Source organism: Notothenia rossii (assembly GCF_949606895.1).
Source record: "Notothenia rossii genome assembly, contig: scaffold_82, whole genome shotgun sequence".
Classification (NCBI taxonomy): domain Eukaryota; kingdom Metazoa; phylum Chordata; class Actinopteri; order Perciformes; family Nototheniidae; genus Notothenia; species Notothenia rossii.
The window spans coordinates 103854-115523 of record NW_027640332.1 but is presented as its reverse complement, the minus strand read 5'-3'; the positions used below and the strand labels follow the sequence as shown (position 1 = coordinate 115523).

At 41.6% G+C, this 11670-nt stretch overlaps 2 protein-coding genes across 5 annotated transcripts in view; one reads left to right on the top strand and one right to left on the bottom strand.

The window, feature by feature from the left end:
- The first annotated feature begins 340 nt into the window (after positions 1–340).
- LOC307026781 (very long chain fatty acid elongase 6-like) lies at positions 341–7608 on the top strand. Its single transcript, XM_079694912.1, has 4 exons — positions 341–581; positions 2732–2863; positions 3938–4089; positions 4541–7608. The coding sequence occupies exons 1-4, from the start codon at positions 475–477 to the stop codon at positions 4966–4968; spliced, it is 819 nt and encodes a 272-aa protein (XP_079551038.1). The 5' UTR covers positions 341–474; the 3' UTR covers positions 4969–7608.
- Positions 7609–11495: 3887 nt separating this feature from the next.
- aifm2 (AIF family member 2) overlaps positions 11496–11670 on the bottom strand; it is a 14130-nt gene continuing 13955 nt past the window's right edge. For all 4 annotated transcript variants that reach the window (XM_079694916.1, XM_079694917.1, XM_079694918.1 and 1 more), the window contains one exon: positions 11496–11670. This exon is cut by the window's right edge. The gene's annotated coding sequence lies outside the window, so the exon portion shown is untranslated.

Here is an 11670-nt window from a genome sequence, read left to right as displayed (position 1 = left end):
ATGTTCTTTAAATTCAGCTTAAAGGTTGTGGTGCAAATGTTTAGGAAATGTGACGTTATTATTAAAAATAGAGAAAAAATAATTCATGTAAAAATAAATAGTAATATAGGTTTTTTTATGTAATCTTTAGCAAAGCTGAAGTGTAAACAACAAACGTTGAATGTTAATTAAAGAATATTAAATATTAGTTATGATAAATCTTAATATTGAATCAACATTTTACAAATAACATGTCATTTAAAAAACACGGAAGAAAGAAGTTTGAAAGAAGTTGAAAGGAAGCAGGTGTGTCCTGGAAGCCCCACCTCCCTGCTAATAGGCTTTAATTAGGAGTGTGAGACAGGTGAGGAGCCAGACAGACGACAGGAGGACGGAGACACAGAAACACAGAAACACAGGAGGACGGAAACACAGGACTCTCACTGCTTATACAACACTTTATATTTAACATTTACCTGAGAACAAGCTGTCATCATGGAGCTTCTGCAGCAGCTGAACGCCTCCGAGCTGCTGCTGTCTGAGTGGAGCTTCGAGAGGAGGTTCGACGAGAGAGGAGCCATTCAGTGGATGCAGGACAACTGGTAACTTATTGATTTATCAGCATTATGTCTAACTCTAACCCCGCTAACTGTTCAGAGGGGAGGAAGCGGAGACAAGCGTGCTTTATTATTACCGAGCAGAACAGAGTGGAGATCTCATGTTGATTTATTACATATAACTTTGTTTAAACTGATGTTTTGTAACAAATATGAGGAAAGTGGTATTTAAAACCCTCATTGTGGAGGACATATTGAAGTGTGTAGCAGAAACTGAGAGATGTTTGCCTTGACTTTAAACTTTTAATAGCTTATGAACAGTAAGAGCCGAAATGCCCCCGCTGGAAGCTGCGTGCAAAACTCCGTTAAGGAAACTAGCTTTTTTTAATAGAAATCTCTACTGTAAAAGTAGGAGTTGTTTTAAACGTGTTTGAAGGCAGTTTCTGGAGGGTTTGGATCCAGTCTTTGTTTCGGCATACATAAACTAAACTAAAAACACGTATTTCACACACATACCCCCTCTTTAACCGGTTCGATCGATACCAAGTGCCCCACCGAACGGGGAGCGATGGTCGCAAAAAAAAAAATCAAATCACCTCAAATATATTTTCTGTTTTTAGTGTAATAAAAAGCGTTTTTTAAAATGTTTTTAAGCCCAATTGACAAGCTTTTATAGCTCATTCTAGAAAAAAAACATTCATTTTTTTGTTATCCAACCCGTCATTTAAAAAGCAGAGAACTTTAAAACTAGTAAATTGTGAAAAAGATTTGGTGCGTTTTTTTAAGTGTGGGTCAAACAAGTATCGAGTTCTCTTGGGGTTACTAAAAGGAGAAAGCTTTATCTCTAAATCAGGTGTACCACAGGTGAGGCACTGTAACGTCACTTATTTTTGGTAGGTTGCGCTATTTATTTTTAATCCGGTTCTTCCTGTTAAAGGCAGTCACTCCCAGGTGATGACATCCCAAAATATGCAGCAGAAACCGAGAAAAATGTGACCTGTTTTAAACTTTCACTGGAAAATAACTGTATGTTTGACTAGTGTGATATTTTTAAACTGATTCATGATATAAAACTTGTAAAATCAGCCATTATCAGGATGTTCTTTATTGGTTTAATCCACTGATGGCAATCTATTATAAAACAAAACATGTTCATTTTACGCAGCTTGAAAAAAATATAATATTAATCGATGGTCTGTCAATCACAGCTGCTTAGAAACACTAGAGTAACATGACACCAACATTCAACACAACAAATCTTATTTGAAATCTGATGTAGTTAAAGTGGGCTGATGTAATCCCCTGAAGGTAAACAGGTGAAGATACCTGGAGAGCAGGTAGAGCAGGTCGGCCTCTCACCTGCCCGAAAATGTAGATTCTTTTTTTTTTTAAATGTGATTAAGGTGTGGCCCAACGTAAACAAGTCAGCATGAACACAGATTTTAAATTAACATATAAGAAACTGTAATAAAAAAAACCACTTTAAAGAGTCCTCTCCTGCTGATGTTCAGGTGTATATCAGTATGTAGTGTCTCTACTTTAAAGAGTCCTCTCCTGCTGATGTTCAGGTGTATATCAGTATGTAGTGTCTCTACTTTAAAGAGTCCTCTCCTGCTGATGTTCAGGTGTATATCAGTATGTAGTGTCTCTACTTTAAAGAGTCCTCTCCTGCTGATGTTCAGGTGTATATCAGTATGTAGTGTCTCTACTTTAAAGAGTCCTCTCCTGCTGATGTTCAGGTGTATATCAGTATGTAGTGTCTCTACTTTAAAGAGTTCTCTCCTGCTGATGTTCAGGTGTATATCAGTATGTAGTGTCTCTACTTTAAAGAGTCCTCTCCTGATGATGTTCAGTTGTATATCAGTATGTAGTGTCTCTACTTTAAAGAGTCCTCTCCTGCTGATGTTCAGGTGTATATCAGTATGTAGTGTCTCTACTTTAAAGAGTCCTCTCCTGCTGATGTTCAGGTGTATATCAGTATGTAGTGTCTCTACTTTAAAGAGTCCTCTCCTGCTGATGTTCAGGTGTATATCAGTATGTAGTGTCTCTACTTTAAAGAGTCCTCTCCTGCTGATGTTCAGGTGTATATCAGTATGTAGTGTCTCTACTTTAAAGAGTCCTCTCCTCCTGATGTTCAGGTGTATATCAGTATGTAGTGTCTCTACTTTAACGTTTCACTTTTTCTCTCTCTTCAGGAGTAAGTCCTTTGTGTTCAGTGCTCTTTACGCCGCCCTGGTGTTCGGAGGTCAGCACTACATGAAGCTCCGTCCCAAGATGAACCTGCGCCTGCCGCTCGTCCTCTGGTCGCTCAGCCTCGCCGTCTTCAGGTAAAAACACGTTGTATAAAGTCAGTAAATCAGATCAAATAAGAATAATACATGTTATTTGTAAAGCACCTTTCATTGGTACTACAAGGGGTGTAATAATAATAAATAAGATGTAATGAGTTGGAACACAGTCAAATATTTACACCCCGCCCACATGACCATGAGAAAACTATTAAGAACATCCATAAACATTCATCTGTTTGCATTTAGCTAATTATTTATATAATTCCACTCGTATGGACTCTTCTTGCACTATTTCTATTTCATTAGTTTTATGTCCTATATATATTCACACGGAGGGAGGCGTGTGGTGCAGTGGGTTGCACGGGTTCAAACCCCACTGCAGTCAGCATGTTGTTGTGTCCCTGAGACACTTCAGCCCAAAGTGCTCCTGTGGGGATTGTCCACAGTACTGAGTATGTGAGTCACTTTGGATAAAAGCGTCTAACAAGTGATGTGAGGTTGGTCTGTTTGAGGAGGACTTTTCCATTGACACAGTTAGAGAACTCTCCCTGGTCCCCGGTTTGAGCTTGAATCTCTGATCCATGTATCTGTGATCCTCTCCAGAATGGAAGGAGTCATCACATACAGAGCATCAACTAGTTCCTGAACAGTGTCCTTCACATGCTGACATCCAAGAGAGGGAGTTACACAGTCACAAGATGGAGGAATAGAAAGCAGTATTCAATGTTTACTTCAGATTAGCTCCACGTCAGAAATGATCATGCTTGTCATATGTCTCTCTCCATAGAGGCTGAATCATCATGTTAATCACATAGCTATCATATGCCTCAAACAGTCCTGATGCTCTTCTAGGTAATCACACATCCTGTCATGTTCACAGCTACAGGTGATACCTTTGTTAGCATGTTGCTCTCATGTTGGAAGAGGACATTCAGGATTTTCACAAGTTATCTTTAGCTGCTGAGCACATGATAAAGCCTTGAATCTTCAATGTTTTACCAGGTCTTTAACTAAACGTGTGTGTGTGTCTCTGTGTGTGTGTCTCTGTGTGTGTGTCTCTGTGTGTGTCTGTCTCTGTGTGTCTGTCTCTGTGTGTGTGTGTGTGCGCAGTATCATCGGGGCGGTGCGGACCAGTTCCTACATGGTTCACATCCTGAGTCTCCAGGGCTTCAGACGCTCCATCTGTGATCAGAGCTTCTACAACGGACCGGTCAGCAAGTTCTGGGCGTACGCCTTCGTGCTGAGCAAGGCCCCGGAGCTGGGTACGTTTATATTTATTATACATGTTTACGATCAGTAATTCCATTAAGTCATTTATTTTCTTTTATATTAGATTATAAAGTCATGTTTTTTAATATAAATTAGATATTTATATTTGATTAAACCTCTCATAAGGTTTGGTCATTTTAAGGACCTTTACACACATTTGCTCACTAAAGCTTCGAGTCATATTTCTGCCACTTTTAACATTTGTGTTGGATATATTTCTGCAGCTTTTCCAAAATCTTCAGGACATCTTTCTAGACATTTTGAATGTGTGAATGACTCGTAGCATGTAAAGAGCTTTGAGGGGTCGAACAGACCAACCCAGTAATGTCTAAGTTTCGCCCTGTGGACAAACGTAGCTATTACACGTCTGTTGTGAGACTGGGTTAACAGACTGGATAAAGAGATGTGAGTGCAGTCATTGACCTTTGACCCCCTCTCTGCCAGGCGACACGGCCTTCGTGGTGCTGAGGAAGCAGAAGCTGCTGTTCCTGCACTGGTACCATCACATCACCGTGCTGCTCTACTCCTGGTACTCCTACAAGGACATGGTGGCGGGCGGCGGCTGGTTCATGACCATGAACTTCACCGTGCACGCTCTCATGTACAGCTACTACTCTGCTCGCGCCGCAGGGCTAAAGGTCCCTCGACCGCTCGCTGTGATCATCACCAGCGCTCAGATCGGACAGATGGCGATGGGCCTGCTGGTCAGCGCGCTGGTTTATAAATGGATGAACAGCGCAGACTGCCCCACGCGCATCGATAACATCGGCTGCGCCGCCGTCATGTACGGGAGCTACCTGATGCTGTTCAGCAACTTCTTCTACAATACATACCTGCGCCGGTGCCAAGGCGCTCACCTGAAGAAAAAGTAGAGGAGAGGGGCATTGTGGGGGATCTGACACCGCTATGAACTCTAATGATTCAGTGTTTCTACTTCAAGGTGGAAACGGCCTCTAGTTTGTTTACCAACGTTTGTTCTGATGCTACGGACTCTCATCGGATTCAAGATGGAAACGGCCTCTAGTTTGTTTATGAAGTCAAGATCTTAAAACCTTCCGCTCGTTAAATGAGGTTTGTTCTGATGCTACGAACTCTCATCTGACTCGGACTGTCCTGTGTCCTGTCCCCTGTCCTGTGTCCTCTCCTTTCCTTAAACCTCCTGCTCGTTAAGAACTGAGTTTCTCTTCAGGATGGTCTCTGCCTTCACTTTCTAACCCGGGTCCAGATCTCTAACCTCCTGCAGATTCATGACGACGTGTTTCTGCTGCAGGAAGTCTGAGAAACATCTGAAATCTGATCGGAGATATTTGAACAAATGAGCTTTCAGTCGGACAGAAGCAGACGGGCATTCTGAATTTCCTCTTTTTATATTTCTTGTTTTTCATTTTCCTGTTTTGTTCTGTTCTCAGAAGTCCAGGACTTTTCTTCTGTTTCTGTTCCTGCTGCGAGAAGATGCCTAACGGTACTTATTCAGCGCACAACGTGAGGACTTTCAGCTAAAGATCTGTAAACCAACCACTTGTTCATAAAACAAACAACTTTAAAATAGCTCCAATAATAATCAGCGTTTTCTGAGCGACTCTCCAGGGAGTCGGATCATTGGGGGTTGAAGAAGTGACAGACCTTTAAAACGAAGAGTCCGTTTTATAATGAAATAGTTTTATAAATGTCTTCATCAGAACAGAAGTAATATCCAGTATCGATCGACCGCCACTGATTTTATTTCATATAGAAACGTTCATTTTAAACAAACTTTCATAACATTTTAGCCTGAAAACAATTAATAATCATGACCGAGAAATACCTGTTTTTAAAAAGCCGGAACAATCAAATATTTATAATGGATTCATCGTAAAAGTAATATTTCAATCAAATGTCAGAAAATGCTCCCAAATGTGATCTTTTGAAGTTACGAGAAATTCAGATTCAAGTTTTAAATTTCACAGAAAAAATACAGAATATTCTCGGATTATTTGCAAGAAACAATAATTGCACATTGAAATAAAAAAAACCTCATTATACAGAAAAAAAAAACTATTTTTGGGGAAAATGTAAAACTTTAACCTTGAAATTCCGTTTTTCCCCCAACATTATGACCCCTCCCCACGGCTCCTTTCCCCCAACATTATGACCCCTCCCCCACGGCTCCTTTCCCCCAACATTATGACCCCTCCCCACAGCTCCTTCCCCCCAAACGTTCATTGTGGCCTAGGTGTTATTTGTATTTGAGTAAACGGATATTGAAGTAAAAAGGGTTATGATCTCACTGATGCTAAGCTAAATGTTGCTAACCTCTTCGTCTTCACTTTCTCACATCATTGAGTTTCTGCACAGATTTAAAAACCTCCTCACCGATGAGCACCTTTTTATATTTACTCTTCTTTGTAAAGTTTAACGCTGCCTTTTGAACAAATGTAAAGCTGCTGTAAGTACGGGGTTCATCTCGTGTCTTCGAAAACACATTTGCAAATTAAAACGAAAATTGGTCAAAAATTAGTTTTTCTTGCAAAAGATATTTCATTTTAGTTTCAATCGTTTTTCCCACAAAGCATTTTTTAAATTGCACAAAAAACCAACGAGTCTTTAATTTATGAAATATAGAACATGTTACCTTAACGATTGTTCTGTGATTAAATCCCCGCTCTGAATTACCTGTAATCTCTCCTCGTTAACCTGGCCAGGTGTCTCCCTCTCCTCGTTAACCTGACCAGGTGTCTCCCTCTCCTCGTTAACCTGACCAGGTGTCTCCCTCTCCTCGTTAACCTGGCCAGGTGTCTCCCTCTCCTCGTTAACCTGGCCAGGTGTCTCCCTCTCCTCGTTAACCTGACCAGGTGTCTCCCTCTCCTCGTTAACCTGGCCAGGTGTCTCCCTCTCCTCGTTAACCTGACCAGGTGTCTCCCTCACCTCGTTAACCTGACCAGGTGTCTCCCTCACCTCGTTAACCTGACCAGGTGTCTCCCTCTCCTCGTTAACCTGACCAGGTGTCTCCCTCTCCTCGTTAACCTGGCCAGGTGTCTCCCTCTCCTCGTTAACCTGGCCAGGTGTCTCCCTCTCCTCGTTAACCTGGCCAGGTGTCTCCCTCTCCTCGTTAACCTGGCCAGGTGTCTCCCTCTCCTCGTTAACCTGGCCAGGTGTCTCCCTCTCCTCGTTAACCTGACCAGGTGTTTTCCATCCAGAAGTTTCAGCTAAATAAAATCTATTTATTGATTTAGTATTTATTAGACGTATGACAGCGGCCCGTCGCCTGAGCGTCTCCAAACTATTCCACTAAATGTTTTTTATTCACTCGCCTGCTGAATATTGTTTTTGTACGTTTTTATATTGAGTTTTTCTAAAAAGCTGTTAAATCTGTGCTTTATTATCTAAAGTGTGCGATGGAAGCAGACGGATATTAAAGATGATGACTTTCTGTATGAACACACTTTTATACGAACAAGAACACATGAAGACATTCGAGTTTAACATATTTGTATTTATTGTTTGAAAAAATAAAATAAAGAAGCTGTTTTATACATTTGTGAGATGTTTCTTTTTAAAGAGTCCTGATGTTCAGGTGTATATCAGTATGTAGTGTCTCTACTTTAAAGAGTCCTCTCCTGCTGATGTTCAGGTGTATATCAGTACGTAGTGTCTCTACTTTAAAGAGTCCTCTCCTGCTGATGTTCAGGTGTATATCAGTATGTAGTGTCTCTACTTTAAAGAGTCCTCTCCTGCTGATGTTCAGGTGTATATCAGTATGTAGTGTCTCTACTTTAAAGAGTCCTCTCCTGCTGATGTTCAGGTGTATATCAGTATGTAGTGTCTCCACTTTAAAGAGTCCTCTCCTGCTGATGTTCAGGTGTATATCAGTATGTAGTGTCTCTACTTTAAAGAGTCCTCTCCTGCTGATGTTCAGGTGTATATCAGTATGTAGTGTCTCTACTTTAAAGAGTCCTCTCCTGCTGATGTTCAGGTGTATATCAGTGTGTAGTGTCTCTACTTCAAAGAGTCCTCTCCTGCTGATGTTCAGGTGTACATCAGTATGTAGTGTCTCTACTTTAAAGAGTCCTCTCCGGCTGATGTTCTGGTGTATATCAGTATGTAGTGTCTCTATTTTAAAGAGTCCTCTCCTGCTGATGTTCAGGTGTATATCAGTATGTAGTGTCTCTACTTTAAAGAGTCCTCTCCTGCTGATGCTCAGGTGTATATCAGTATGTAGTGTCTCTGCTTTAAAGAGTCCTCTCCTGCTGATGTTCAGGTGTATATCAGTATGTAGTGTCTCTACTTTAAAGAGTCCTCTCCTGCTGATGTTCAGGTGTATATCAGTATGTAGTGTCTCTACTTTAAAGAGTCCTCTCCTGCTGATGTTCAGGTGTATATCAGTATGTAGTGTCTCTACTTTAAAGAGTCCTCTCCTGCTGATGTTCAGGTGTATATCAGTATGTAGTGTCTCTACTTTAAAGAGTCCTCTCCTGCTGATGTTCAGGTGTATATCAGTATGTAGTTTCTCTACTTTAAAGAGTCCTCTCCTGCTGATGTTCAGGTGTATGGGGCCTTATTTTGGAAAAATTATGTATTGAAGTCAATGGAGAGAGAAAACGTATCTTTCGATCCCGTTTTAGTTCATTCATCCATCTTCTCCCGCTTATCTGTGGTCGGGTCTCGGAGGTATCAGTTCCAGCAGAAAGCCCCAAACTTTCTTTTCCCTGGCCTCATCAACCAGCTCTGACTGGGGGGTCCCAAGGCGCTCCCAGGCCAGAGAAGAGATATAATCCCTCCACCTGGTTCTAGGTCAACCCCTTGGTCTCTTCCCAGCTGGACGTGCCTGGAACACCTCCCTAGGGGGGCGCCCAGGTGGCATCCTAACTAGGTGCCCGAACCACCTCAATTGGCTCCTTTCGACGCGAAGGAGGAGCGGTTCAACTCCGAGTCCCTCCCGGATGACTGAACCTCTCACCTTTATTTATTTTATTTATTTAACCAGGATAGGTCTCATTGAGATTAAAAATCTCTTTTTCAAGAGAGTCCTGGCCCAAGAATGGTAACAGCACAGTTTCACACCTTATCCCTAAGGGAGACACCAGCCACCCTGCGGAGAAAACCCATCTCGGCCGCTTGTATCCGCGATCTCGTTCTTTGGGTCATGACCCATCCTTCATGACCATAGGTGAGGGTAGGAAGGGAAATGGTGCGGTAGACAGAGAGCTTTGCCTTCTGGCTCAGCTCTCTTTTCGTCACACGGTGCGGTAAAGAGACTGCAGTACCGCTCCCGCTGCTCCGGTTCTCCGACCCATCTCACGCTCCATTGTTCCCTCCCTCGAGAACAAGACCCCGAGATACTTGAACTCCTTCACTTGGGGTAAGGACTCATTCCCTACTTGGAGTGGACAGTCCATCGGTTTCCTGCTGAGAACCATGGGCTCAGACTTGGAGGTGCTGATCCTCATCCCAGCCGCTTCACACTCGGTGGTGAACCGATCCGGTGAGTGCTGAAGGTCGCAGACCGATGAAGCCATCAGAACCACATCATCTGCAAAAAGCAGTGGTGCGATCCTTAGTCCACCGAACTGCAGACCCCCCCCCCCCCCCCACGACTACCGTTTGAGTTGTGACACGAATTACACATATGATGTTTGTCAATCTTAAAAAATAATTTCCATGTAAAAAAAGTCAGTTTGTCGTAAAACTGTTGAAATATAAGACTATGAAAAATACGCAACTAGAAAGACTACAAATCCCAGAGTCGCGTAAGTGATGTCATAACTGTTTTCCTCCACTAAGAGATAGCTAGAATCTATATGGCGCTGGATAAGTTAACTTTAACAAGATGCCTGTGTGCTTAGTATCAGGTTGTTATCATACCAGCAATGGGTCTTGCTCGTTCTTTCGCTTCCCGTCTGATGAAAGGACCAGGAGTGGCTGGATCAAGTTAGCTACCTAGCTAGTAGCTAGCACGTTAGTTAGCATTACAGCCTTAGCCTTGTAATTTTTATTAGCCTTAACATGAAGTGACATCAAGTAACCCAACCTGTTCAACAGTAAGAGTGGTAGTCATATTTCGTGAACCCTTTGAAGAGTACTGTCACCGGTGTGATCGTTCTATAATACACCATTTAAGCCTGGGGGAGAAATGCTAACGCTACATTAGCATCGGCGATCTTTTGTACTTCACGCTATCTGCACAAATGTTTGACATTAAACATTAAAAAGATCAGTTCAGAGAGAATCAAAGGAAGGCAGGCAGCTTTGCATGACATTCTTCTGGACGTGTTTCATTGTGGTGATAGTGAGGGCAGACAATCCCTTGTTTAGCAAGACAGTAGTGACGGCCATCTTGGTGACGTGTGTTGTTCTGCGAGACCAGAGATGTAGTTCATTCAGTGTTTCACACAAAAAATGTGTTACTTCAAAGTTTTATGACACATTTTTTTTTTTGACTTGCAAAATGATCTTTTAAATTGACAAACATCATATGTGTAATTCGTGGCACAATTCAAACGGGATCGAAAGATAATATTTCTCTCTCCATTGACTTCTATTCATATTTTTTCAGAAATAAGGTCCCATGGAGCTCCACCGGAAGGGGAGGGGCTTCGCCTCTTTAGGCAAAGCATTTGAACATTCTTTTGTGTCACATGTTCATTATTAAGTTGATTTATAACTGTAGCCTATAGTATCTTAATTATTTAAAATATAAGGTGACTAAACATGGCAACAGTATTTTCAGTTTTTGGCAACCAAAAGCTGATGCCTGGTTGCCTGCCACTTTTAAAAGTTAGCGTTGAGACCTGAATGGGCTTCAATGGAGGCATGTTGAAAGTGTTTGTCACTTCATGCCCTCAAGAGGCATTTTGTTGAATTATTTTGCTTAATTTTTTTTATCTTTCAAGCTACGAGATGTTTTCCTACGTTTGTCATGATAAATGATGTCTCAGGAATTTAGGGTTTGGGAATTATGGCAGTTTAAAAATAAATATGAAGGCAAAATGAAATCTGTCCTCCACTCTGACGTCACACACTCTAAAATCTGAAGAAGGCCTCTTTACCAAGGTCGGACCAATGTTTAATATCTCTAAAAGTAAGAATCAGATTTAAAAGTTGTTTTACACGAATAATGTCAGAAAGATGTGTAACATTTTAAAGTTTCTGAGTGAAAGTATGAAGGAACAGTTAGCAGTTGAAGTTGCATGAAGATTTGTTGAAGTTGAAGAATTTCTCCATTGACTTCAATGTTAAAAATGTGATGTATTATGGGATGTATCTCTGGAATTATGAAAGTTATGAATGAGAAAAGTAATAGCCATCGATTCCCGACCGAGCTGAACGTTTTGATGTTTGAACGGAGTTTCTGCGATGTTCAATGTGGGAGGAGAAGAGGGGCAGAATAACCCGGCGGAATAATAAAGAATTTCAACAAACGGTCCTTTGAGATGGTTTTATTACATATTCAAGAAAATGATTTCTTTATCCCTGTGTGTGTGTGTGTGTGTGTGTGTGTGTGTGTGTGTGTGTGTGTGTGTGTGTGTGTGTGTGTGTGTGTGTGTGTGTGTGTGTGTGTGTGTGTGTGTGTGTGTGTAGGATGACTATAGCATACC

Excerpts from the sequence above, each read along its gene's own strand:
- LOC307026781 (XM_079694912.1), top strand. The coding sequence starts at position 475 with ATGGAGCTTCTGCAGCAGCTGAACGCCTCCGAGCTGCTGCTGTCTGAG. Across the intron at positions 2,864-3,937 it reads CTCAGCCTCGCCGTCTTCAG|TATCATCGGGGCGGTGCGGA; the intron begins GTAAAAACACGT and ends GTGTGTGCGCAG. Across the intron at positions 4,090-4,540 it reads GAGCAAGGCCCCGGAGCTGG|GCGACACGGCCTTCGTGGTG; the intron begins GTACGTTTATAT and ends CCTCTCTGCCAG.